The sequence below is a fragment of the Ambystoma mexicanum genome, chromosome 6p (genome assembly GCF_040938575.1).
Source record: "Ambystoma mexicanum isolate Mex_15411 chromosome 6p, UKY_AmexF1_1, whole genome shotgun sequence".
NCBI lineage: Eukaryota > Metazoa > Chordata > Amphibia > Caudata > Ambystomatidae > Ambystoma > Ambystoma mexicanum.
In genome coordinates, this window is record NC_090935.1 from 972,524,250 (window position 1) to 972,551,289 (window position 27,040).

At 46.6% G+C, this 27,040-nt stretch overlaps 1 protein-coding gene across 1 annotated transcript in view; it reads right to left on the minus strand.

The window, feature by feature from the left end:
• Positions 1-27,040, minus strand: part of CEP120 (centrosomal protein 120) — a 1,008,936-nt gene that overhangs the window by 883,794 nt on the left and 98,102 nt on the right. The window contains exon 2 of the mRNA XM_069625584.1: positions 21,484-21,640. Coding sequence (XP_069481685.1) covers positions 21,484-21,640 — 157 coding nt within the window. The remainder of the gene's footprint in view (positions 1-21,483; positions 21,641-27,040) is intronic.

The following is a 27,040-nucleotide window of genomic DNA, read 5'->3' on the forward strand; positions in this document are numbered from 1 at the left end:
TGGAAGAGTTCTTGAGGAGGGTGAGGCCCTCATCCCAAATGTCGTCCAATAGAGGCACTGCGAGGACCGTCTTCCTCTTAGCCTCGCGACGCTGATAAAGGAAACCTTCCTTCTTCTTCTCCTCAGGGCAGAGTTGGAAAAACTCGGATGCCCTGGTGATCATGGAGTAGAACGATCCAATCTCGCCGGGCGGAGAAGCCCTGGTGGGAGGCGACGACGGTACATCCTCGTCGTCCGTACCCGTCGCTGCCGTGTCAGTCCCCGTATCATCCCCTCGGGTGGACGGGGAGGAGGGCTGGACGGGGCGCGACGGCTGAAAAGGAGGTGAAGGGTGGATCCTTCTTTTCTTGGTAGGGGGGGGAACACCAGAAGGTCCCGGTTCTGGGTCCCCCGACGGGAGAGGTTCCTCCGTCTGCAACGGTAGTCTCGTCCTTATCTCTGAGCATAAGGACTGTATAGCCAACAAAATGGCCGCCGAGTTGCCTTGCCGCGCTGGCAGAGCGGAATCGACGGGCGATCAGGGGCCCCGTCGGTACATGTCGTCGTCACCTGCGTCGGGATCCATCCCGACGGGCCGGTCTTCTTCCACGCAGAGGCCGTGGCTTAAGACCTCGACCAGCTCCTCCTCCGAGGTTGAAGCCGAATCTACGACGACGCCCTGCCCCCCTTTTTTCTTCCCCTCGGGGGATTTCACGGGGGTCCTATCGATGGGCACAAAAGAGGACTCCCTCCGAGGTGGCAGGGAGACCCTGAGCCCCGAGGTCGCCACCACTGGTGTAGCCTCCACAGGCTGAGCCAGGGCCGCCGCGACAGTTTCGATAGAGGGCTTGGCCGGATGGATTAAGGCCTTCACCACCTTAGGTGCGCTCACCGCCTTATCCTTGAGGGGGGGGGGGGAGACACTGCCTCGCTCCCCCTCCGCCTTCGAGCTCGACCGGGGCCTCTCCAGGAGCTTCGCCGGGTGCTCGGCCTTCCTCTTACCCGACCCAGAGCATTTGGCTCGTGGTTGATGGTGCCGGGGAGGGTGCGCCCTGCCTGGCGCCCGTAGAGCCCGACCGTTCGGCGCTCCCGGTGCCAGCGGACTCGCGGTGCTTGGCCTTATGTTGGACCCCCGTCGCCGGGGCGTCCTCAAAAGGTCTTAGAAGACCGCTCAGATTTCTTCCTCTTCTTCTCGCCGGACGGGCTCTTCCCTTCTAGCCAGTTGGCGAGACGTTGATGGCGGTCCTTCATGGTCCGCTCCGACATGTTGCCGCAAAACGCACAGTCCTTCTCCACGTGCGTCTTGTCCTCATGTAGGCAGTAAAGACAAAAAGAGTGTTCGTCCTCCTTGAAGACGTTCTGCAGCTGGCATCCAGGGCAGACCCTGAACAGCTTTCCGGGCGTCGAGTTTCCCTTCTCCTGGGCCATGACCGGGCCTGAGAAACTTCTGGAGTCCTCCAAAAGCATAGCTCGACGAAATCTTCACCCTTGAGGGGCGCAGACGAATCCGACACGGGTCCCCGTTGATCGGATGGAGAGTCGGTGGAGCTTGAGGCTCTTTTGACCGAAAAAATGAAGTTTTTGAGAAAAAACGTGAAAAAAATAGCACTAACGCTCGAGAGCAATAGCACGAGGATCCCAACACATGAACGTGCGGTAAAAATCTGAAGATGGCTGCCAGAGGCGGGGCTTAGGTAGAGGGCAGTCATTGGCTGTGGTCAGTATGACGCAGAGATAAGTGATTGGTTATTACTACGAAAGACAGATCAGAAACGAAACTGATACTGGTTTTTTCTTTACCGAGGATTCCCAGCCTGACGACGGGGAATATTCATGAGCATGTGAATCCATGCCAGACCCCATGCTGGAGAATAGGTCTTGAGACATTCATCAAGTGCTATCACAAGAAATTGAAGGTGAGGTGGAGGGCGAGGAGGGGCGGAGGTAAGGGAGGTACAGGGATAATAAACAAAAACAATTCCTACTAGGCAAAAAGACATTTGGAACGTGCCATGCTGCAACATGAAGGGCGGTGGGTGGTAAGGAAGGGCGAGTAAAGGAAGGGGAGAAGGAGCAATGTTAAAGGAGGGAGGAGAGAGGTAAAGTAGAGAAAGTGAACAGGATCAAGCATGCATAATCCAAGACGAGGCGACAGTTGAAGTGGGAGAACACTAGGGACAGTTTCACATAATGGAGAGGGGGCTATATTAAGAAATGCAAGAACAAGTGGGTAAGAAGCAGGATTGGACTACCACACGTTGCGGGGGAGCAACAGACAAAGTGGCAAGCAAATGAGACAAAAAAGTTGATACATTAGGAAGTAAAAGTAGGTATGTAAACATACTGGCGCAGCCTTCAACATTGCCCTGGGCTGGTACATGCATGCAAACAGTGCACACACCAGCAAAGTAATTGGTCATGGTGCAGGGGGGCTGCGAGGTATTCAGACCTGTACAAGAAGGGTTTAAGTTACTTACCTGCAACTATTGTTCTCCAGCATGGGGTCTGGCATGGATTCACATTCTTATGAATGAAAATTAAACAGCAGTACATTTACACAAACACATGAGGTGGCAAGGCACAACAAAAGCAATAGACACTCAGCTCTGGAACAGACTCATCTCAAACAAACCGGTTGCTTAGCACCGCTTAGCCGACTTGGGACTCCACCCTGGAATCACCCGTCGACGCAGTAGAACCTTGTGAAGGTGTATGTGGACCTCCACATATCAGCCCTGCAGATGTCGAGCAGGGGCACAGAAGAAAGAAACTGTCGTTGTTACAATGGCTCTGGTGTGGGTGTCGCTCGGCCGGCCTGGCAGCAACCTGCTAGCCAGTCGATGACAAGTGCACGATGCAGCCAGAGAGCCACCTGGCGATGGAAGCCTTCGATGAGACCATTCCGTGATTTATAGGTCCAAAGTTGATGAACAACTGAGAAGTCGTCCGAAAAGTCTTTGTACGTGACATGTAGAATTTCAAGGCCCAAGCAACGACTAGCAAATGCAAGGCCCTCTCCGTTGCCGGTGACGGATTCGGGAAGGTGGTTAGTTGAGGTGGAATTCTGACTTTATAATGTGCGCCAGACCTGAGGATATCAGGGCGCAGGAACATACATATTTTAAGCTTGCAGTTAAATAATGAGCATTTTTTTTTTATTACTTGATTTAATCGGATTAGCGATTTTTACAAGAAAAGGACAAACAAAATGAAGATGTAAAAGTTGCAAGTAAAACAGTTTCTATAGAGAAAACAAAATTCAGTTTGACAATTAGATTACAATAGTAGGATAAATATGTACAACAAATATATACACATGGAAAGATTGGACGATGGGGAAAGATGTGATCAGCATAGTATGACAAATGGGTATCCATTTACAATGGGGTGAGAGGGATGGGGTGTAGTAGCTGGAGAAAGTTAGTAGTCCTAGTAGTAATGGTCATTGTTAGTGGTAATGATGTTGAATCTGAAGGTTAGTGGTCATTTTCTTTGAACCAGTTAATGACGTTAAGTCTGAAGTTGGAATAGGTTTGGTCTGTCCTCAGAGAGAGGGTAAGGAATTCCAAAATTGAGCTGCTTTGACTGGGAAGCTATTAACCCCCCACCCCCGCTTTTGTCAGTTTAAATCTTGGGACTGTCATATTGGCAGCTCTGGTGGGTCGGTAGGATGGTTTTCGGTTCATTCTGTCTGAGATAGCAGGGTGTCTAAGTAATGCGGTACTTGTGAGTTAAGGAGGCAGTTTTTAGCAAGATTTTATCGCTGGTGGAAAGTCAATTATTCTGCCTCCTCCTTACCTCCGAGATGTGTTCTTTCCTATCTTATCCTAGTGCTGCTCTCAGGGCATTATTCTGTATAGTCTGGATTTTTCTGAGAATCAGTTTACATGTATAGGCCATGGAGGATACCATCGCATTCCCCGGTTTGGCCAAGGTAAGGCTAGCGTCCAGGTAGAAACCTAGAGTTTACCTCTTTTGCGACCTTGATAGTATTACCATCAATGTCAAAGGAGGTGTATTTATGACCAAGTTTGTTGAGATTAGGCATGGTTCCAAGAATGATAAGTTCAGTTTTGTCATCATTCAGGCATAGACCATGGAGTGCCATCCATGCCTGGATGATGAGGTATATTCTATTTACCAAGGCCAAATCCTTATAATCCCCAGTAAGAGGTAGGAGAATCTGGATATCATCTGCATAGTTAGTGTAGGTGACACCGAGATAATCCAAATCATCAAAAAGGGGCTTGGTGAATATATTATACATAGTGGGGGAGACGCATGACCCCTGAGGAACTCAACAGGTGATGGGGATAGGGTCTGCTGCTGCTGTGGTCGAGAAGATTCTCATAGTCCTATTGCTTAAGGAGGATTGGATCCAGACTATGCCGACAGAAGTGAGCTGCTGAATGGAGATGGTTACATAGGACCTTGTGATCTACCATGTCGAACGCTGCTGAGATATCAAGAAGGCGTAATAAGGCAAATTTCCCTTTGTCTTTCAGCTCTTCGATTTGGGCCTTGAGGTCAATTAGTGCAGTCTCAGTGCCATGTCTCAGTGCCATGTTGGGGCCTGAATCCTGATTGCCGGACACCTAGAAGCTAGTTCTGCGCGAGGTAGTCCTGTATTTAGAGGTAGGCCACCCTATCTAAGATTTTTAGAAGGAATGGCACTGTTGTGATGGGCCTGTAATTGGTGGGTATGGAAGGATCTAATGATTGTTTAAGGAGCAGAATAACCCAGGATTCCTATGTTACTTGGGATGGTGCCAGTAGTGAATGAGGCATTAATGAGCTTTAAGATGAAAGGTGCTAAATCTCTAGCTGCTTCTTTTATGATCTGGGCAGGGCATTTATCTCCCTGACAGTTAGAAGGATTGAAACTTTAGTAAAGTTAAAACGTTGTGCTGGTTTGGGTGGCGTAGATGATGTGCTGACTTGTGTGGCCGTATTGGGTATATTTAGTTTTTTTTGTTTTGGGCAATTTTGAACTGGAGAGTGGAGATTTTGTTAGTAAGGGCCTTCTGTATGTCGGAGCACCAAGTTTTATCCTTTACACAGTGGTTAGGTACAGGAATCTGATTCTCAAGTTCTTTCAGGATAACAAAAAGAGTTCCTTTGTACCCAACTTAGCTTTCAGGATCCTATCGTTGTAGGTTTCCTTCTTTGTACACCGTATTTCATTTTTGTACTTATTGGAAATATTAATGAGGTTTGCTTTGTTTACATCGGATGGTACTTGCCTCGAAGTTACTTTGCTTTTTCGTTTTTTTCCTTTCTCAAGGTTTTGAGGTATGGGGTGAACCAGACGTTCAGATGTGCTCTAGGTTTGCTTTTTCTCATTTTTAGAGCGGCTATGGTGTCTAGGGCTGCCGACATGGCTTTATTATATTCGACTACTGGAGCCGTCGGATCAATGGTATCAGGTAATGAGTTAAGTGTGGGTAATATTAGGGGTAAGAGTTTATCTACAATTCTATTCTTTTCATTTCTTGTTAAGGAAGGGGGCGTGATAGGGTTATTTTGGGTTAGGGGGGATTTTGGTATCCAATGTGAATGCTATAAGAGACTGGTCAGTCCATGACTGGGGGGTTATGGCAGTATTGCAATTGTAATCTGCCACCCAATTAAATGTTCTACCTTAATCATGAGTTGGCAGTATTACTCCGAGTGAAGCCAAGTTCAGTGAGGACATTAGCTATGGCTGCTGCTTGTTGGTTTTTGGGGTCATTAAGTCCCAAGTTAAGATCCCCAAGCAGGAGTACCTGCGAGGAATTTTTTAAGTTGTGAGGATTGTGGAAATGTCCTCCTCGAATGTGCCAATGGGGCCTGTATATTAGGTGAATGGAGAGAGTTTGCGCGTTTGAGATGGGTAGTTTGGGCGTCAGGGATTCGCAGGATTTGACATCCAGTGAGGCCACTAGTCTCATTGCTAGACTGGATTTGGCTACGATAGCTATGCCTCCTCCGCGGGTTTCAGTTCCATCTTCTCTGAGAATAGTGTATTTGTCTGACACTGCGAGCATAAGGGCCGGGCCTGCTGCAGGGTGTAGCCATGATTCCATAATACCAAGAAAGTCATACTTTTCTGCCTGAATCAGGTCAGCTACCTCTATGGCATGGCCTACCAGGGACCTAGAGTTTATTAGGGCTCCTTTAAAGTTGAGAACACGAGTACCTGCAGGTAGGATAGGTGAGGCATTGTTGATTTCATCCGACAGTAACGGGGAGTGGGGTTTGTTCTGCTTGAGCTTTCTCAAGTTAGGCTCGTCATTCTCAAATGTGGTACCTAGATTAGCAGGATTAAAGTTTTTAGGTGAGACGATATGTTATGGAAGCATTTTTTTTTTGGCCAGTGATGGTTGTTAAACTGGCAGGTGGTTTGAATAATTTTGTCAGTCTAGAACAGAGTCTAGTGTTTCTAGGCAGAAAGTGACAAGGTATATTAGTTGTAGGTGGGCTCTGGGTGGGACTAGAGATGGATGAGCATAAACTCGGATGACTTAGTACTAAAGGATTACCTGCATCACCTAGTGTGGTTACCATGGTGTTGGTTACTGTAGCATCTGGGGTACTAGTGGTGTCATTTGGAACTGGGACTAATGTCAGTATGGTCCAGAATAAGGTTGGCTGCAGAGCAATGGCATACATAGTGTACTTACAGTTGTACCTTACCTTGGGCATAAAGGTGGGTCTGTCTGCAGTACCATCTTGAAGTGTGGAAAGACAAGTCAGGCTGCCTGCAAGACAGGGCCTGGATCTCCCCGACTCGCCTGCCCGAGGTTATAGCCACGAGGAACGCCATCGTCCAAAAGAGAAACTTGAGCGGGGCATGATGCATAGGCTCAAAGGGAGCTCCCATGAGCATAGTTAGGACTACATTCAGATCCGAAGCCGAGGCAGGAGCCTTCACCAGTGGAAAAGTCCTGAATAGTCCCTTGAGGAACTCCTTGACGAGTCTGTGCGACCACAGAGAAGGCCTAAAGGGAGACCTGGTGCAACGGGATATGCCGGCGAGATGCACTTTGATAGAGCCATAAGCCAATCTCGCCTTGGCCAAGGAAAGCAAGTATAGTAGAAGTTGCATGACCCTGACAGGTCTTCTGAGCCCAGCACTACACGGAGATACGTTTCCATTTATGGCCGTAGCACTTCAACGTTGACGAGGCTCTGGCCAGAATGTCATTAAATTCCGAGGTAAAGCATAACCTCCAAAACTCTAGGGCTGCAGGAGCCATGAAGTCAGGTTCAGAATCGCCGCTCCCTCTCTGGTCCGCAGGTCCAAAGCAGTGGTAGCCTGATAGGAGCCACTGACAGACGCAGCAGTTCAGGGTACCAGATCTGTCGTGGCCACGGTGGGGCGACGAGTATCATCCTGCAGTGGCACTGTCCGAGTGTGTTGATCACACGTAGCAGGAGTGCAAATGGAGGAAAAGCATACAGGAACAGTGCCTCCCACAGGAACGCGTCACCCACACTTCTCGGCTGAGGGAAACCTGCTGCCAAAATGCTGGCACTTGGAGTTCACCACTGTTGCAAAGATCGATCTGGGGTTGGCCCCATTTGTCAAACAGAAGGTCCACCTGGTCTTGGCGAAGCTACCACCCATGGCGAGAACACAGCTCCCTGCTGAGAAAGTCTGCAATGGTGTTCTTGACGCCCGCCAGGTGAAAAGGGACAAGGAATAGGTTGTGAAGAATGGCCTAGCGCCACAGCTCATGGGCCTCCTTGGAGAGGGTCAGCGAGCGGATCTGTAATAACATTTTTTAAATGCAATATCTTTGCCTCAAATATGGAGTCTATGTGAAAGGCATCCTGGGTGCATAAGTGAACATTTGACTCCAAGCCTCAGTGAAAGCTCATTTCTGAGCACTGTTTGCATTTGCTGAAGCAGTAGAAAAACCATCTTGTTTGGTGTTCAGGAAAGGTTTGTTTTGCATTCCGCAAGGAGCTGAAAGCATGTCCACTTGGTTCCCATGCAAAACAGAGGGTGTATACAGGTTGGTGAAATTCTGCAGCATATACCAGCCGGGTATCTGTGAAATTGGATTGCCAGTCAATCGCTCTGGAAAAGTACAGAGTTGTAATTATGAATGTTAGAGTGAGAGATATCAGGCTGGAAAACAATGTCACTTTTGTTTCTGTTGGGCTGAGAGAAGGTAGACGTATCTTCTTATCCAGTCAGTTCCCGTGGCAAGTGTCTCTTTGCCAACCTGGAGTTTTGGCAAAAGATGAAGTGATGCAAACAAAGGCCAACATGGATATAACAAATTCTTTAATTCCGTGTTTTTATTCTGCAACATGTATATTTAATGAACGGCCAGATAAGTGCCCGTTTTATAACCCATTGAGAGAGTAAATAAGTTTGTGTGTTCCAAAAAGTACACTGTGTGCCTGTTTTTGTAGTGCATTGAGGAAACCCATAAGCTAAATATCTATCTGAGCACCGAGATTTGGGAGACCTTTCGGATGTACAACATGGTGGTGGTGTTGTTGTCTGAAGATCCTCACCAGCTTGCACCTCAATGAAGGCAGAAAAAACTTGAGGGCCTTGAATATAGCCCAAAGTTCCAGGACGTTTATGTGGAGGCCCTTTTCTTATGGTTGACAGAGGCCTCTGGCATACAACTGTCCGGTTTGGACTCCCCAGCCTTCTAGAGAGGTTCCATGGTGACGGTCTACTGGTAAGGCAGAACTTGGAATGGCGTCCCCTGGACGAGATAAGAGTGTACACCCCACAAACTGCATTGACTGATTGAACTCCGGTCCACAAGGGTCCTCGATACTTGCATCCACCTCGTATCCAGGAACTCCTGGAGAGGCCTCATCTGAAGTATGCAGAGGTGGAAATGGCTGATGGAGGAGATCATGCAGAGCAGCAACTTGATGGCCCGCACCATGGCCGTATGCGGCGACGTCAAACACTGTACTTTCCCCTGGATGGCCAGCACCCTCTCCTCTGAAGGGGGTGCCAAACAGATTACTGTGTTGAGCCAGGCACACAGAAACAGCGTGTTCTGAGATGGCGTCCAGCAGGACTTTGGATAGTTTATGGAGAACCCCAACTCAGTCAGCATACTTACGGTCCTTGATGTGTGCATGCTCGCCAGAGCATGGGAGTGGGATCGCATGAGCCAATCATCCAGGTAAGGGTACACGTGAACGCCCCGCTGATGAAGATGCAGTCACCGGAGGCAAGCACTTCGTAAAGACCCTCAGAGCCAATCTTAGGCCAAAGGGCAGAGCCCTGAACTGGTAGTGCCAACACTGAACCAAGAACCATAGGAATTTGCGGTGGTTCTTGCGAATGTGGAAGTAGGCGTCCTCTAGATCCACCAACATCAAATCCGCTTCCTCCATCTGGATGAGCACGTGTTGCAACTTGACCATCTGGAACCTCTGGGACTGCAAGTACTTGTTGAGATGACGCAGATCCTGGATTGGCCTCCAACCCTCAGTTTGCTTTTGAACTAGAAAGTATCTGGAATATACTCCCGAGCACCGGAGGTGCTGGGGAACGGGTTGTATTGTCCCCCCCCCCTTCTGTAACATGGCATGCACCTCTCGCAGAAGCTGTGGGCCGTGTTGTTCTTGATGAGGAACTGGTGGAATATGAGGGCACCTGCCTTAGAACTCCAAGATGTGTCCCTATTCAAGAGCGTCCATCACCCATCTGTCGGTGGTGATCATATGCGCTGACGAACTTCGCCAGCCGGCCTCCCACTGGGGTACTTAAGTGGGGGCCCACAGCCACGGGTGGTTCAGGGCTCTGCACTGTGGGCGGCACCAAGAATGTCCTCCGCTGCCCTAAGCCGGAGAGTGACCTCTGCATGCTTCATGAGTGGAGGAGAAGGAAGGCTATCAGTACGGAGTAGTACATCCTTTGGAAGATCTGCCAGGCTTTCCTCTGGACGAGTGAAAGGACAGCAGCTGATGTTGCTGCAGTGTTCCCAGGGAGCGCACTGTCTCCGTGTCAGTCTTTATGGCTTGTAAAGACTTGTTGATTGCCTTGCCGAAGAGGTTTTCACAATTGAACCGAATATCCAGCACCTTAACCTGAACGTCCTGGTGGAAATTTATGGCCTTCAACCACCCTTGAAGAAGAGACATGCTGTTCCCCATCTGCGGAAAGCTGTGTCTGCAAAGTCCCCCACCACTTAACAGCGTGGTCCGAGGCCACCTCCCCCTCCTGAAACAGTTCTAGTGCCTCAATCTTCTTGTCCTCTGGTAGGAAGTCTAGAATAGGTCCCAGCTTATACCATAGTTCCCGGTCATATCGGGACAAAATGGCTAGGGCATTCGCCGCTTTGATGGTGAAGGCTGCTGTATAGATTATTCTCTTGCACATTGCATCCAGCTTCTTCCCCTCCTGGTCTGAAGGAACCAGGGCTGCCGACGATGGGTTTGCCGAGTGCTTCCTGGTTGCGGCCGAGACCACTGAGTTGGGACGAAGGTGGTGATCTTAAGCACATGGGAGCTGAATCTGTTAGACTGTACTTTTTCTCCAGTCTGTCACACTTGGACAGGGCCTACTAAGGTTCTAAATTAGCGCCAGGCCCTCCTCCCAGATATCATCCAGGAAAGCAAGGACATGGCTGTCTTTCCTCTGGACTCATGCTGCTGGTACAGGAACCATTCTTTCTTAAGTTTCCTCAGGTACTAACTGAAAGGGGTCAGATGCCCTGGACATCATGGAATGAAAGGATCCAACTTCATCCGGCAGGTAGGCCCTATGGGAGTCATCCACATGAGGAGTTTCCCCCCACCCCCCAATCAGCTGGAACACAGTCGTTGGTGCCTGTAGCCATAGCATCCGTATCTGTGTCCGTCTGAGGAGCCGGAGCTCCGGGTGGAGTCTGTTCACGATGCGGCAGGGGTCTGGTGACTCAGAACCAGCAAACTCCCCCCTCCCCCCTTACACTTTTGTCTTTTGACGAGGAGGGCTCAACCGGGGAGGCTCCAGAGGGTCCTGTGGTGGCGCAGGCCGCGGTGTAGGGGGCATCCGCTGCTGGATCTCCATGACCAGTGTGTGTAGAGTCGTCAGGCTATCAAGAGACACGTCCCTCAGTTGAGGAGTGAAAGAAGCCAGTGGTGTAGGGTCTGGACTGACGCGCTTCCTTGTGTGCAGGGGACGTAGACTCTTCGCCCTCAGATTCTCCTCCTTGGTGGTCTGTATCAGGCAGTAGTGATCAGGCAAATAATTGCTGCCGTCGGAGCTTAAGTAAATCTGCACTGGTTTTTCTGGAGCAGTACGTGAGCCCACATCCCGTGGAGATTCCATCAGGTTGCATTGTCCTCCTCCCTTTCCTTCTCCGTAGGCTTCTGGGTCGATGCAATCGCAGGGACTTTCCCCATCCCCAGGGTGCCTGTTGCCTTTGATGCTGCCTACGCAGCTGTATTACGCCTTGGGGGTAAGGACACGGGTGGGGTGGCTGTCGTAGGCACCACCGTCACAGGCCCACTCTCCTTGAATGCTGTTGTGGTGGACTTAATCGACAATCTCGTCGAGGCCCTCATCAGTGATGGCGATTAAGCACTGCCAGACTTGGGATCCGCATCAGCGGCGGAGCCAATGTCGCAGAGCTTGACCTTCTCTTGGACCCCTGCTGGCAGACAGCCGCAAAATGTTCTTGACCTCCTCCCAGAGGGAGTTCACTCCCCGGACCAGTCGGTCCTGGGTGAGGCATGACCCAGAGCCAGGGGCCTTGCTCGATTTGAGCCACGCTGCCAGCCTGCTGTAGCAATCTTTCTTGATTTTCTTCGAGAAACCATGGCACACCTCACATCCCTACTCATCGTGGTCCGGATACAGGCAATGTAAGCATTTATGATGGTGATCTTCTATGAATATGTTCCTTTATCCACACTTCACGCAGAGGTTGAAGAGGCTCCTACCCTCCTTCTCCTCGGATACGGTCAAAAGGCACAAAGTAGGCCCAAAGACGGCCCTTCTTGAAACTTTTATGGATTATACACAGTGATGAAAATCTTCGCCGGCAGCAGATCCCTGCTGCCAGTAGCTGTCCTTTGGTAAAAAATGAGAAGTCAAAAATGTGCCCAATTTGGTCATTTTTCTATGAAAAAATGAAATCTAAAATGCACAAAACTTCCTCAGAGATCAACGTGAGAACTCCAACACAAAAGCTTGTGGTATGAATCTGAAGATGCACACCAGGGGTGGAGCGTAGGGAGAGGACCGTCATTGTATGGGGGCAGTATGACCCAGAGGACAGGGATTGGTCTAGAGGAGAAGTACAGTTGTAAAGTGATTTTTTTTCTTTTACCGAGGCCTGAAGACGGGAAATATTCATGGGCATCTGAATCCACGAGGATAAAGAGCAGACAACAAGGGCAAAGTAAAGAACAAGGTGCAGGTCCCAGTCAGATGCATGCAGAGTGGGGATGCAGGATACGGGTCCGAGGCAAAACCAGATGTTGTAGGCAAAGTAAATGAACAGTGCGGTGTCCGACGGCATGGAGAATGCAAATAGGGCAATTTCACTGGCTGGGGTTATTACAGTCAAAAAGCACTGTATGGTGAACAATGGAGGGTGCAAACTGCAGTCTCATTCTTGGTGGCAGAACATAATTCAAGATGGCATGCATCGTGCACAAGGAAGTGAACACCAACACCAGCCTGCCTCGCTACATAACTCTCCAATTCTGGTGGCTTGTGCGTATCTAGGGGCCACTCCACATCCTGCCTTGAGACCAAGTCAGTCCACGAAGTGAAAACAAGGAAACTAGCATTCATGTGCTGCTCTTCAACCAACAGGATAAACATTATGGTTTCAATGAAACTGCTCTGATCAATTATAACCGCTCTGAAACTCCTTTCGTTCAGGAACAGCACAAGGAGTCTGAGGGGAAACCTACGAGACATCACAAATACCACCTCTCGCATCAGCAGCACCATCCCTGGGCATCCACTGGACGACAGATGCCCGCAGCTCCATGCCATACCTTATATGTACACCCTCTTGTAGCCCTTTTATCAATTGTGTCAACTCTTGGGTACAGGCATGTTATAAATGACTTGTATCATAACACTCTAGCAGATAACTGCATTCTGGGAGTGCAGGAACCCTTCCATGGCCGTGCGGCTCGCTTCAGGAGAAGTGTGTCGTCACGCATCACCACATCAAACGGAGTCTAGGGTAAGCATGAGTGCGTGAGCAATTGCACTGCTACCCCTCCGAATATCTGGGAAAGAAGGCTGGGCTTTCGTCAGCTTTACGACTTGCAATCCGCTCTTTCTACATTCTGAACGTCATGTAACTACACACGTAGCATTTCCAATATGGCTCCCTCCTACTTTGTGTATTCGTTGCCAAGCAGCATCATCTGCTGAGCCGCGTGACCAGATTGGCCGCATCACGCTACTAGTTCCGTCCCGAACAACAGGAAGGCGCAAGCCGGCCCCTTCCACACAAGGCCCGCTACAAAATACCAGAGCCTGTCTGTGCCTGTCTGGGCCTTAGGGCCACAGAGCGCTGCCCCTTCTACCACTCTGCTAGCCAACTAATTACCCACTGGTGCTAAACACTCTCCGGCCCGAAAGTCGACTATCCTACTCTGCTAAAGAGGAAGGCGGAGTACTACACCCCTCGTCCCCGAACCTTACGAAACGTTGCCTATTCAACATGCCCAGATAGCGGTAAGAGGACAATCAACCCTGCGGCTATATATCAGCATAAATATATGAACTATGATCCTGTACCATTGCCATTGTATCCCTCAATGCTTTTCGTAGTCTGCCGTCTGCCTAGCAGGTCGCACCAATACTTTATACGCTCCCTTTGATGAGCTGTAGCAGTTGTTCAAACGCGGTCCTGGTCCGTACCGACATCCTGTACCCGTGAGTGTTTTGGCACCCCATGTGCATCCCGCATTTATCTTTTGTTAATACTGGTGTTTACAACAGCACGATTTGCCTTACCTTTATCTATCCGTAGATACTACCGATCACCATCGTTTACATGTACTGTGCTCCAAATACCTTGTCACTATATTTTGCTCACAGCAGCCGCATAACCACTCTAAATTGTATTTTGTACAGTACTGTGCCATCCTATTATGTTACGCCTTACCTTAATACTGTAGGTTTAGTCTTCTGAATTACAATGCTATCCCCATTTAGCCCTTCTTTTTCTGGTGCATCTCACAACTGTGTTACAATCCATATCGTTCTAGCCTAGAACTCGAGTATACGGCCCCTAGCCCGCCCAAAGCCAACAACTTGCACACCCTACTGTAACACTGCGCCTACTATGCCCATGCGTATGCAACATCTGTAATCCTTGTAACACTAACTACGTATTGTGTTACCGGCCTCTTTGCGCTGCCTATCGACAGCCAAGGCTAAAATTAGCAAAGTGTCGACTGTCGCTCCATGCCTAATTCTCATACCATTGCTTAATTCTGCCAATCGCAAATTACTACCACCCTAATCTCCTGTCCTATTCAGGAGCAGAGTCTGCCTCACCCACGCTCCAAACCTCACCCCTTATTGAACTCCTCACGGACACCGTTAGTCATGACACCCTGCTTATTACTAAATATAAGCATGCTGGCAGTACTCCGCTACTATAGCCTATGAATACGTAAGGCCTACCCGAGGCTAGTCCACCTCCACAAAAATTGTGTAAACTGGCCAAAACCCCCACCATGTTACTACCTACTAAGCCTGCACTGCTACCACAGTCCTCAGATGAAAAACCAACCAAATTCTTGCCTCCACTTATACTAGACTCTGAAACCCACACTACCACCATGCTCAGAATTTACAAGACCTACCTTATTCCTACCACTGCTAAACCCAGTCACCAATAACTGTATATCTAGCGCTAAGCCCTCCACTCCACTATCTGACCCTAAACCTGACATTGACTCGACATGCTCCTTGTCCCCACTACAGTGGATCGAACATTACGCTTCCAAGCCCACCCCTAATCAACCATGCCCTACACATTATATAAACCTCAGACTAGGAACTAGAGTGGTAAAAACGTTATCAACCACAAACCATTGACAAAGCCAGACCACCCAACGCCCCAACCCGTCCTAAAAAGAAACAGACCAAAAATGCACATATTCAGAGTCCTACCAATACCCCGACTCAGGCACCCACTAGCCCTTCCCTTACCTCTATCCACACTGGCTCAGCTCACATTAAAAGTGCCCTTATAAATGCCAGATCCTTGGTAGTCCACCCATTTGACATTGCAGATAGTTTATCCAAGCAACTTGATTTCCTATCCATAACGGAAACTTGGTTACACTCAGCTGCAGGACCATCACTTTTATTAGCCATCCCTGATAACTATTCTCTGCTTAGGCGACACAGCCAGAGGATGAGTCTGCTATTAAAACTAAACTCTCTGTCTGAAAATATATCCATCATGAGGTGGTTTAACAGTTCCTTGCATTTTGTGCCGTTTAACAATGCTTTGGCATGTTTGTTCCTTTACCTGCAACCAAGAGCCCACTGGGCACCCCCTGTAAATTGAATCTTCGCATTTTCTGTAACAGCGCCTCGATGCCTTATGGGCTGCAAGCGCGCTTTATAAGTGCAAATAAATAAAATAAATGAGGCATTGCCTTCATTGCGAAAGCCAATTTGGGACTAATGGCCCACCAGCACCTCCACTGCTCATCAGGAGAATTGTAATGAAACTGCCTCTTACACCTTCTCGAACCATAGCAATACACTTAATCTATAGACCTCATGGCTTTATCTCAACCTTCGAAAAGTATATCACTTCAGTACTTACCGCCAACACCAAGCCTACCTCGCAAATTCTAGTTCTAGGTGACTTTAATATAGGCCTTCATGACCCTAAAGATGGTAACGCTATCTCCATTGCTAATACCATCACTCAACTAGGCCTCACCCACAGCATTAACTTGCCCACTCACTCGAAAGGTAGAACGCTAAACTGGCTAGCTGACCTAAATTGTGATATAAAAATCACGTCCAATTAACCATGTACATTGACCGATCACAACCTTATTTCCTTCTCTATACAAGTTTGCCCTCAGCCCACTGCCATAGCTCCAGTCCCCACCAGAAATAAGCGGAATATAACTATTGATAATCTACTATCATTACTTCACCTCATCACTAACTGTCCTAACATTAATCTAGACCCCACAGCTCTTGCAGACCTTAATAATACCTTCAACCAAGCTATTGACAAAATAGCTGCTCTAAAAATGCGCAAAAGTAAATCTCGCGCGCACTTAAATTCATGCTTAACCCCTTACACATGTACCACTCCCATAATCAAAGAAGCAGCTAGGGAGTAAACCCCTTTTATCACAACTCTAATAAATTCCTCTTTCAATACTTGCACTGTGCCAACAAACCTAAAAGACGCTTGGGTCCTCCCCTTAATAAAAACCCAACCTCGACCCATCCATCCCAACTAATTACCGACCCATCACGACTATACTGTTTCTGTTGAAGATACTAGATAAAGCGGCGTACCTGCAAATTCAGGCGTACCTCGAGGCTAACAACCTTCTAGGTCTACGTCAGTCAGGCTTTAGACCTAAACATGGAACAGAAACAGCACTCAGATTTTTAAAAAACATCAAATGGACGATATTAGGGATAAAAGAAAATTGACCATCCTCCCGCTATTAGACCTCTCGGCAGCATTTGACTTAGACAACCATAAAGTCCTATGTAACCACCGAAAATCAGCTGCCTTCTTCTCGGATCCAATCCTTTCTAGATAACCGTACAACCAAAGTCTTCTCTCCCCTGCAGCGGCTGAACCTATTCCGATCACCTGCAGGGTACCACAGGGGTCATGTGTCTCCCTGCGATGTACAACATCTTCACTTAGCCATTATTCAATGACTTTGACAATCACGCACTACTTATGCTGATGACACCCAGATTCTCATCCCCATCACCAGTGACCACGAGGTGGACACAACCACGGTTAATAAAATCTACCTTATCATTCAGGCCTGGATGGCCTCTCATGGCCTTTGCCTTAATGTGAAGACGGAGCTTTTGCTCATAGGCTCCTCCCCAAGACTAAACAAGCCAAGCAACCTTTTCAAATCATTTAATATTGACGCCAATACTATCGCAGTAAAACAGGTTTTTACCTCGACTCAGCCCTTCAGCTAAAAAGACAAGTTAATGCCACAGCCTCTGCCACAGCCTACACGGGCAAGCTCATTAACACTTGCAAGCCATTTCTCTCCATACTAAATTGCATCACCTTGGCCACAGCACTAATCCTTTGCAAAATAGACTACTGTAATGCTTGATACCTCGGGTCCAGCAAACACTGCATTAACAAATTACAAGCTCTGCAAAATAACGCTGTAAGAACTGTACTAAACATTGCTGGAATGCAGCATATCTCCAAGGCTAGACGGAACATTAAATGGTTAGCGGGGAAAGACAGAATCACCCGTAATCACCCTTAATCACCCTTACTCATAAATGTCTTGCGAACTCCACCCTGAAATATTTAGCGGATAAATTCACAAAAAACATTTCGGCTCGACCCACCAGAACTCCACTCTCGCATTACCTTAACACCCCCAGATAGAAATTTAAGAGAGCAGGTGGTAGCAGTTTCCCTATGCTAGCTTCCAACTTATGGAACACCATGCCTGTACATATGAGGTCAGAGCCTTCCTTCCATTGGCCTGTGACGTGTAACTCAAGTCCTACTCCTTAGCAATGCTGAATACAGCTCTATATATGCCTTGTAAATTACTTGTTCAACTGTTGATATGAGTGTTTTGTAAATAACCTGTCCCATATATTCCACTGGATTATTTATCTGTTCCACATCCTGTTTTATCTTGCAAACCTTTTTAACAGCACCCAGATACCCAAGGGTTAGGCGCGCTTTATAAAATCAATAAACAAAAACTCACGCTTTGACTTTTTTGTGACAAACTTTCCTTTTACAAATTCTGCATAGGTGTTATGGTGAAGATTTTTAAGTGAAACCATTTCACTTAAATGGAAGGAATCAATTGTGCATAGTGGGTATGGTCCAAGGAAAATAACCAGGAAAATATCCGGGATAGCACCTCTAAACAGAGTTGGAAATCTCCTTCTCATATCACTTTTTCTAAAAGAAACAAAAGGAATTAAAGTTTTAGAATGATGTGCCAGAAACTAAATTGGCTGCTGTGAAGAATCTTAAAACATTGTCACTGATTCCCTGGAAGGAAGCCTCTATTAAATGGCCAGGGAAAGGCAGAAGCCACCTGATGGACCTCGAGAGTGGCCATCTGCGGGAGGACCACGTGGGAGAGGACAAGCTCCAGGGAAACAGAAAGAGAAAAGCCTTCATTTATACCTTTGAGTGACAACCAGGTACCTTTGCAACATTCATACATGGCCTATTGTAATACAGATACCAAATTCCAGATTTTTCTAGCCCAAAACCTCACCCCCCCCCCTTTTGGGTATTGAGACGAGGAAGAGAGATGGAGTAATGAGGATGACTGGACACAGTAAACCCACCCCGCGTTCTAGTCATTGGAGGCAGCAGAGAATTACTTGGACATTTAAAAGCAACACACGCAAACTGAAATCAAGACCCAGAGCCGGCACCTTGAGTCTCATTTGACATGGTTGTGCGTGTTTGCGCGAGACCATTTTTTTTAAATACCTGGATTGGCCATTTTAACATGTGCTTCCCCCCAAGGTTTTTATTTATTTGGGCCCGGTAGGTGTGGGGGGGTTGGGGGGGGGGCTGGTTTGTGTCTCATAACAAATCATGTTGCTTGACTTTCAATTTGATGGCTTCTTTGGATCACCCCATTATTTTTTCTTGTTGGTTTTTGTTCCCTTTTGTGTTCTGCTATATGCTACCTTCACTATTTTTGTACCATTTCATACTCTAAGGCTTTCATTCACACTTTGATACAATGCACACATGAAATGCAGCTACAAAGACAAGTCTATGAAAAGGTTTAGTTTAGACAAGTGTGAATGGAAGGCTTCTCATCTAGAGGAAGGCGAGCAAGGAATTTAATGTTGTTAAAGTGAGCAACTGGTATTTGCCCCTACTTTCCAACCTTCCCATGCATGGTCAAACTAAGTGTTGGCTTTAGAGCAGATATTCTACACAGTGGTTTACAAAAAGCTTGAGATATAGGCTGCTTTACACCAAGACTCGAGTATGATACACGTGCCTGAATACAGTGTATGGGTAGCCCCTAACCAGGATCACTTTACAGAAAACTGCTGCCTACTACAATGCAAGCCAGTGAATCTGGTCTACCTGGGTTATTCTAATGGCATGGAATAAAAAGCTTATTTACTAAAAAGACAACCTTTGTACAATGTAGATATATCCAGAGAGACAGTCCGACATGGATGAAGTGCAAGGTGCTCTCAGAGTCCAAATAATGATTTAGAAAGAAAGTAATAAAACTGATTTATGGATGTTTTATTAAATAAAAGGATGAGTCCTGAACACAAGTCAGCATCAAACTATACAAGGTTGACGCAAAGAAAGACAAAGGTTAGATAATAATCTATTTCTGTCAAGAAAAGGGGTGTGGGCAGGTGTAAGCAGCAGTAAGGTGCAGCTCGGCCAGCCGCGAACTACAGTTGCCAGATGTCCCCGGGAGTGCGTGGCTCTACGCACGCTATGCATCTGTTGCCTGCAAAGACTGCTGTCCAGCCGTGCCAGGTGCAGATTAAGGATTAAAGCACAGGGAGACGCATTGTGTGGAGCAAGGAAGTCAGAGGAAGCAAGGGCAGGCACCGGAGAGCAGAGAGAAGGAACCCGAGCTACACAGCGGTGACAGCATTAAGCTCCAGTCATTCAAGGCATCACTCTGCAGCGCCCGGGCAACTTCACAGGGCTCCAGGACTTCAGTTAAGTGCTCACGCTGCATGTTTGATTGCAATGCTTTCTACTTTCTTTTATAGAAGGCATGCGCAGCCACTGCCTTTTATGGTTGATGCCCATGGAATGCTTTCTAGTTTGAGCATGTGAATGTAACCCGCCATCAGGAATACGCGGGTAGCTTTAGAGGGCATTTTCTGTTGCTTGCTTCATGTTTGTCATTCATTCTACATTTTGCTCAATCGCCATGAGTTCTGTGCACCATGTGGGGAAAACCCCTGTTGGTTACATTATGTTGCCATGTCCATTCTGTTAGCTCATTCCATAAACCTGTCATCACCATGCTTAATGTCAGAGTCTACCAGGGTTTCTGAGTTAGGTTGTCTGTGGAAAATGCATGGGAGTTACGATTCTAGGATATATTAGGTGATTTCAGGCAGCTGTTGAGTTAGTAGGCAAGGGCAAGTTATAATGAAATGTGTGTCAGGTTACTGGGAGATGTGTGCCAGGGTATCAACGAGTGTTGTCCCTTAAATTCCCCCTACCCTATCTTTCCAATTTTGTTGCCCAAACCTGCTTTCCAGTTTTCCAACTTCCCCTTCCCATCCACAACCTCTCCCTAATCCCTCCTCCCCAACTGGCTGCCACGTGATCACCTGTAGTTCTACCATCAGGAACTCGTGCCAACCACAGTGGGAGGGATGTGCTCATTCGGCTTCTGTGGTTCGGGAGTGGGTGTCGATACCCTTCCCTTCAAGTCTTGGCATAGGAGTTATATCAACAAGCAACTGCGTCTTTCCTTTAAAAAAATGTAATCCTGAATACCTTTTTTGCTAAGGAGCTAAAATAAACAAAACAATGCTTAAAATCCTACATCAGGGGACATGGGTGTTACAAGGGTATTAAAACAATGCTTAAAATCCTACATCAGGGGACATGGGTGTTACAAGGGTATTGCCCATTAAAATGTCATTTGTCAACTTGATTACGTCAATGAGAAACATTAACTGTACAGTTTCCTAAAGGCACCACTTGCTACCAAAGAGGATCTGAAGGACTCCAGGTGAATGCAGGATTCAATCAGGCGAGGGATCAAAGGGCAAAATTGTAGTTTGGTCCATAAATTGAGTAAAATACGTTTCCACCACCACCTAGGACTAGCCCTCAGACACTTTCTCCCTAGAAAGAGGAAAATGCTCCCAAAAAAGAGAATTGAAGTTTACTCCCACGAAAAACAGGAAACAGAAGTTCCTTCATGGATTTCACCCACAGGCAAACATTTCTGTTTTAGTAGTTTACTCCCTAATAAATCATTTTACTCACAAATATTTAAAAAAAAAAACACAGGAAGTAAAATACTCCCACAAATCTTATCTGGAGCACTGTCTATGACCCCAGGCAAATCTTAACATTTTGAGTGCTGCCCCACAGAGGGCTAGAATATCAGGGCAAATTTAATGCACAGTCAGTAGGGACAAAAGCAAACAAAGAAATTACTAACAAGTTTAGTCAAGTGCTAATGGCAATGACAAATATGGTATCTTGTTCAATGAAGCAGTGAACACCAGTGCAGAGTTGAAAAGTGTGTGAATACATACTTTAATTCATTTGCATTCAATCAGATTGCAGAACAAATATGAACTATGATATTCAACTAAACCTGTGCTGATGAAGAGTTTTCCGATCCAGCTCCCAAGCCAATTCAGTGGCAAATTCTGGTCTTTCCATGTGGCCCACAGGATCTGTAGCAAGCTGTTCACCATCAAACCTGGCCTCTACCACAAGCATGTGCCTGGGGCGCTTGGGAAAATGTCGACCTGAACAACAGAAGATGAAAGGTGGTTTTAACTAGCAAGGTCTGTGTGAGCAGTCCGATAAAATACATACAAAACAAAATAAAGCAGGTCTTGTAAATGTGATCTTACATGTGTGGTTCAGGCTGGGGTGGACTGGCCTATAGAGAACTCTGGAGATTTCCGGGTAGGCTTCTGGACCCTGGGCCTCTTGTATGGTAATCTATTTTATTTCCAGGAAAAGGTTTGGGATTGCTGAAAATGTATAATATGGGGTCACTGAAAATTCTTTCCAGGGCCTCTTTTGGTTCCCTGTGTTCAGGCGATGGGAACCTAAAAATCTTTTTCCAGGTTGCAAGCTACTAGCCAGCCATAAGATCTTTTCTCACCACCTCAATGCTATACATACACACAGCACACCATTTCTTACTCGCAAAGAGTCATCGCAAGTCAATGGCTAGAGGCAAATGCACATTTTGCACCCTGCCTACAATATGTGCATAAGTAGCAGATTCATCTACCAAAATCATGAGTATAAATTAGGTTAAAGTTAAACAAAACTAAAAAGTTATGGGTGATCCTGATTTTACTATTCAGAGTCACTGTGTAGTTATCCACAAGGTACAATCTTCCGTGAGTGCTTGTAAACCTGTAGTCCTTGGACAGGAAAAACAGAAGCATAGGAAAGACATTCATCTGAGGTAGTTCCAAAACAGATGAGACAGACAGACAGACAGACAGACAGACACAAACACACACAAACACACACACCTTTCATGATGCTCCAAGAAGCATCCAAGTTTACATTTTTAATAGAATACATTTAAACTGAAATTTATGACAGCTTACCATCAAATATTTTGACATCCCTAGCCCATTTAAAACTAGTACATACAAGCAACAATTTGAAACCTATGTGCCAAAACAAAGCATTCATTACACTGCAAAGTTGTTTGTTCTGTGTTCACTGTTTATGGGGGGGTGAAAATGGTCTTTAAATGTTCATCGCAATTTCCACATTATCTAACAGGGACTTGCCATACATAGCACTGGCTCCTAAGACACATAGTGCCTGCTGGCTTCCAGTTAAGTTTAACATTCATTTCCAAAGGTTACTGCAGCCTTATTAGTCTTTTTGTAGCAACAAAATTAGATTTTAATGCCATAGTGAACTAGATTGTTCTGTAGGCAAACCATTTAAATATTCATGCTAAATCATAAAAACATTAGCCAATGTGTTGCTGCACAAACCAAATTCACATCACATTTACTTACAATACACAAAATACTGAAACATAATAAACACACACAGGTAAGACTGAAAACAACCACCATCACCGTAAAATGACAACTAAACAATCCTTTACACATTTTAGTGAAAGCAAACCACTCTGGATTACTTAAGCTTTTGTCCTGCATCCAGACTGATCTGGCATCTTCACAAGAAGGCTGCTGCGCTTCAGCTACAATGCCACAATGGGCTTAGCTAAATCTTCTACGAAGAACTCATGCCAACCGAAGTGTTCTTAAGCATGTAAAGTTTATTGAAACTGTATGCCTTTTCAGCATTTTTATTACAAAATAACCAAGGACTTTAGCTATCCAAATCCTTCACTAGAAACAATGTTCAACCTTTAATTCGGTCTTGGAAAGCAAGCTTTTAGTGCGGCCGCAGTTGCTATGTGGTTCCATGTAAAGCAGTCACCTGTAGTAAGTCGGCAGCAATTTGGATTCTGGGACTCGTAGATTCACGCCTCCTCCCCCATTATGAAGAAGGGTTAAATTCCCATAATTCAGCCCAATGCTTCCTGAAGAAAACTGTGCTGCATGCAACCTTCTTGATATGGCGCCAGTTAGCTATCCTTTATAATTGGTCAAAGTAGGTTTTCCTTAAAGAAGTTAATGAATGGCAGTTAAGGAGACAAAAGACGGATGATATGGCATTTATAACGCACCTATACACAAGTGTTTGGGGGAGGGGGAAGGGTCATTGAGTGTGTTGAGTGTGAAAGCAAAAGCAGTACTGAAATGGGACTGGCTATCCTCTGTGCTTCCAGCTACCGCAGACAATACGCCCTGACCCAATGCATGTTTTGAATACAATCAGCTAGAGGACACATTCATTAGACCTTGCCTGGTGACCTACATGATCATACTGAAAACTATGATCTAGTTGCCTTACAAGACGTCTGCAACACTGATCTGTGCAAGATAGATGGCTGTAATACCATCTAGCAAAAGGCCACCAAATGACTCTTGGGTTGACTAAAAGGGGTACTCATTATTAGCATTAAAAAGCTTTAAGAGATTCAGGAAATCAGTGTACTGATGAACTATTTGCTGGTTGGTATGACTAGTGTTACTCTGCCTAACAGCCACTCAAAGTTATTGATTATTAAGATCTATGATCCTGCAGTATGTGAATTTACTAATAACATTAAATCTCTCATTGAAGGTCAAATTTTGATTGGGCCATCACTGCCCTCATGATACTTGGTGATTTTAATGCCAAAACTCCTCCGAAGCTGGATTGTTGTTATCCGGATTATATGGATTCACTGTGAAACATACCTGTGGGCACTCTAAAACAAAAATATTCTAATGTCAAGGGTATAGCATGGAACAAAACGTTTCTACTGGGACTCTGTATGATTAATGGACATGTCAACAATGACATGACAGGTCATGAATGATACTAGGATACCAATTGTGGCAGCCACAACCATTGATTACATATTCATACGTGGCAATGTCATACAAGATGTCACTGATCTAATTATAGGTCAACAATAAACATAATGTATGTTGAATTTGTTGGCCATCTAATTAAAATACCTAAGCAGGGCAATAACAGGCCAATCAGTACCATTTAATGTATTATTGCATTTATAGAAGTGCATAAAGCCCATGTGGATCAAGGTGCTGGTTACAAGCAAACGGGACAAGTAAAAAATAGCAAGTGGATAAGGTTTCTGGGTTAGATGAACAGGTGTCCCTTTAGATTTTTTTCTGAATAGATTGTTGGAATTCTCAGAACTTAGGTGGAGTGACAGATTGTTCCAGAGGTTGGCCACCACACAGGGAAGCCTGCGCCACCAGCTGGTTTGTGTCTAAATCCTGGTGTCAGGAGGCAGTGACTGTGGGAGGATCCGAGTGGTCTGGATGGCAGGTATTTCTTGATCCTCTGGACAAGGTAGGAAGTTGCCTTGTTGGTCACGTAGCGATGGGCTAGTACTAGTAAGACACATCGACATACGTACCAGACAGACATTGCAAATTTTAAGGAACGGCTTGTTATCAATGAAGACCAACACAAATGAGACACAGTGTTCAAAGATGTTTATTGAATTTTAAAGGGTTGGTTAAAAGCCCAACTAAACCTAAATCCAAGGATGGGAGCAAGCTACAACCATCAAATAGCATACTCCTAGTTGAGTCAGTCAAAATAAAAAAAAGAAGGCCTATACTAATAAACCTATTGCCATTGCTTACTTCCAAATACAAAATGGCGTGGGAACAGTAGTGTAAGCAAAAATGGAAAAGTGTTCAAGAAATAATATATCAGGACAGCACCAGGCAAAGACCGGGCCGCCCAAACAATATCCCCCATGTATATCCCCAGAAGCACCCCCACCCAGACTCAGACGGCAAACTGAGAAAGTGGAAGGCTCCCCCTCTGGGAGGATCACGTTAGTTAGGCTTGCAACACATCATGAACGAAGAGCCAGCCTCCAAAGCCACCCCACGAAATCAAGCGACTCTCACAACGCAAGAAGTAAACTTCGCAACAGCACTGGACTTTCCACAAAACACCCCACAGAGCACAAATGTAATAGGGGGGCATGCAACAGGACACGCCCCAGGAACTAAAGACACCCCAGACAGGGGGCCTACCAAGAAGGTCAGGAAGAAACAAACCCGAAATGGATTTTCAATCACAACTGCAGGCCATCCTGGCCGAGATGAAGCTCCTACGTAGTGAACACAGGAAACAAACAGCGGTACATGATATCAAGCGGGACCTCCAGGCAGTGCAAAGTCACCTGACGGCTCAAGCTGAGAGTACAACGGACAATGAGCAGCACATAAGCGCCATAGAGGACAACCTGACAATCGCGGAAACAGACCTAGACAGAGTAATACGGGAAGTACAAAGACTCAGTGAGAAAACTGAGGATCAAGAAAACAGATCCAGCAGGAATAACCTCAGAATCGTCAGCGTCCCGGAAAACACTGTAGGAACGGACATGGAAAAATTAATTTAGGACCTCCTGCAGATCTCCCTGCACTTAGCCAATGCCAGGGACCTCATCATAGAACGGGCGCATCGTGCTCCAATACCCAAACCAGCACCAAAGGAACACCATAGGGTCGTAACCATGCGACTATTAAACGTCCAACACAAAGAGGCCATTCTAAAGGCTTACAGAACTGCATCCCCAAAACACATGGACGGAACTGAAATAAAAACATTCAACGACTACTGCATGGAAGTATCAAGGAGACGGAGAGGCTTCAACCCCATATTCGAGGCACTTAAAACCACACAGCACAGCCACTATCTCGTGCCCAGCGGTCTGATGCATACAGATTGACAGACAATGGCACTCATTTGAGGACCCGGAATCTGCATGGTGGTTCCTGCAACAAAAAATTTAGTGTCGACAGACCTAGAGACTGCAACGGCTGAGGCAGTAAGACCAGACCACCCCCCCCCCCCCGTCCACCCACAGCAAGAATGCACACCAACGAAGGGGAAGTGGCAAAAAGTAGGCAGAGGGCCCCGGGCTGGGACTCCGATCAAAGGAAGCGCACCGGCAGACCCCGAAAAGGACCCAATCCAGGGACACGGTCAATGGAACCAATGGATACCCATCAAAAGCACGGCAGCGAGAATACGATGCTCCGATATGTGCAAAGGGAAACTTCAAAGGAAGACAATCATACTTGAATTATATCTCCACATGACCACGAGGAAGGTGACAAAAGAGACGCAAAATGGAGAGACCTTTGCCGCACCTGCCATCTTCCACAACCACCAGTGCAAGACAGAATATATGGGATCCCCCGGTTTGCACCCACCAACCCGAGGATATTGGCTTCTCAGCCTAGTATTGGGCTAGGGCCGGATGGTTGGCCCAACCAATGTTCAAATTTCTGGTTTTTCACAGGCCTACAGTTAGGCCCGAGTTTGGTTATGTTGTGGAAGTTAATCCACAGGTTGAATATTATCTGGAAGGGGCAAAGGACGTGCTCAAGATATGCAGATATACCGACAGACCAGGACAGGGCGGGCCCTTCGGGACCAGACATCAGAGCAACGCACGCACAATAATGAAACTCACCCTAGTGACCCTGAACATCCAAGGACTAGGCCACCCCATTAAGCGTAGGTGCATGCTCAACTACATGAGAAACATCCAA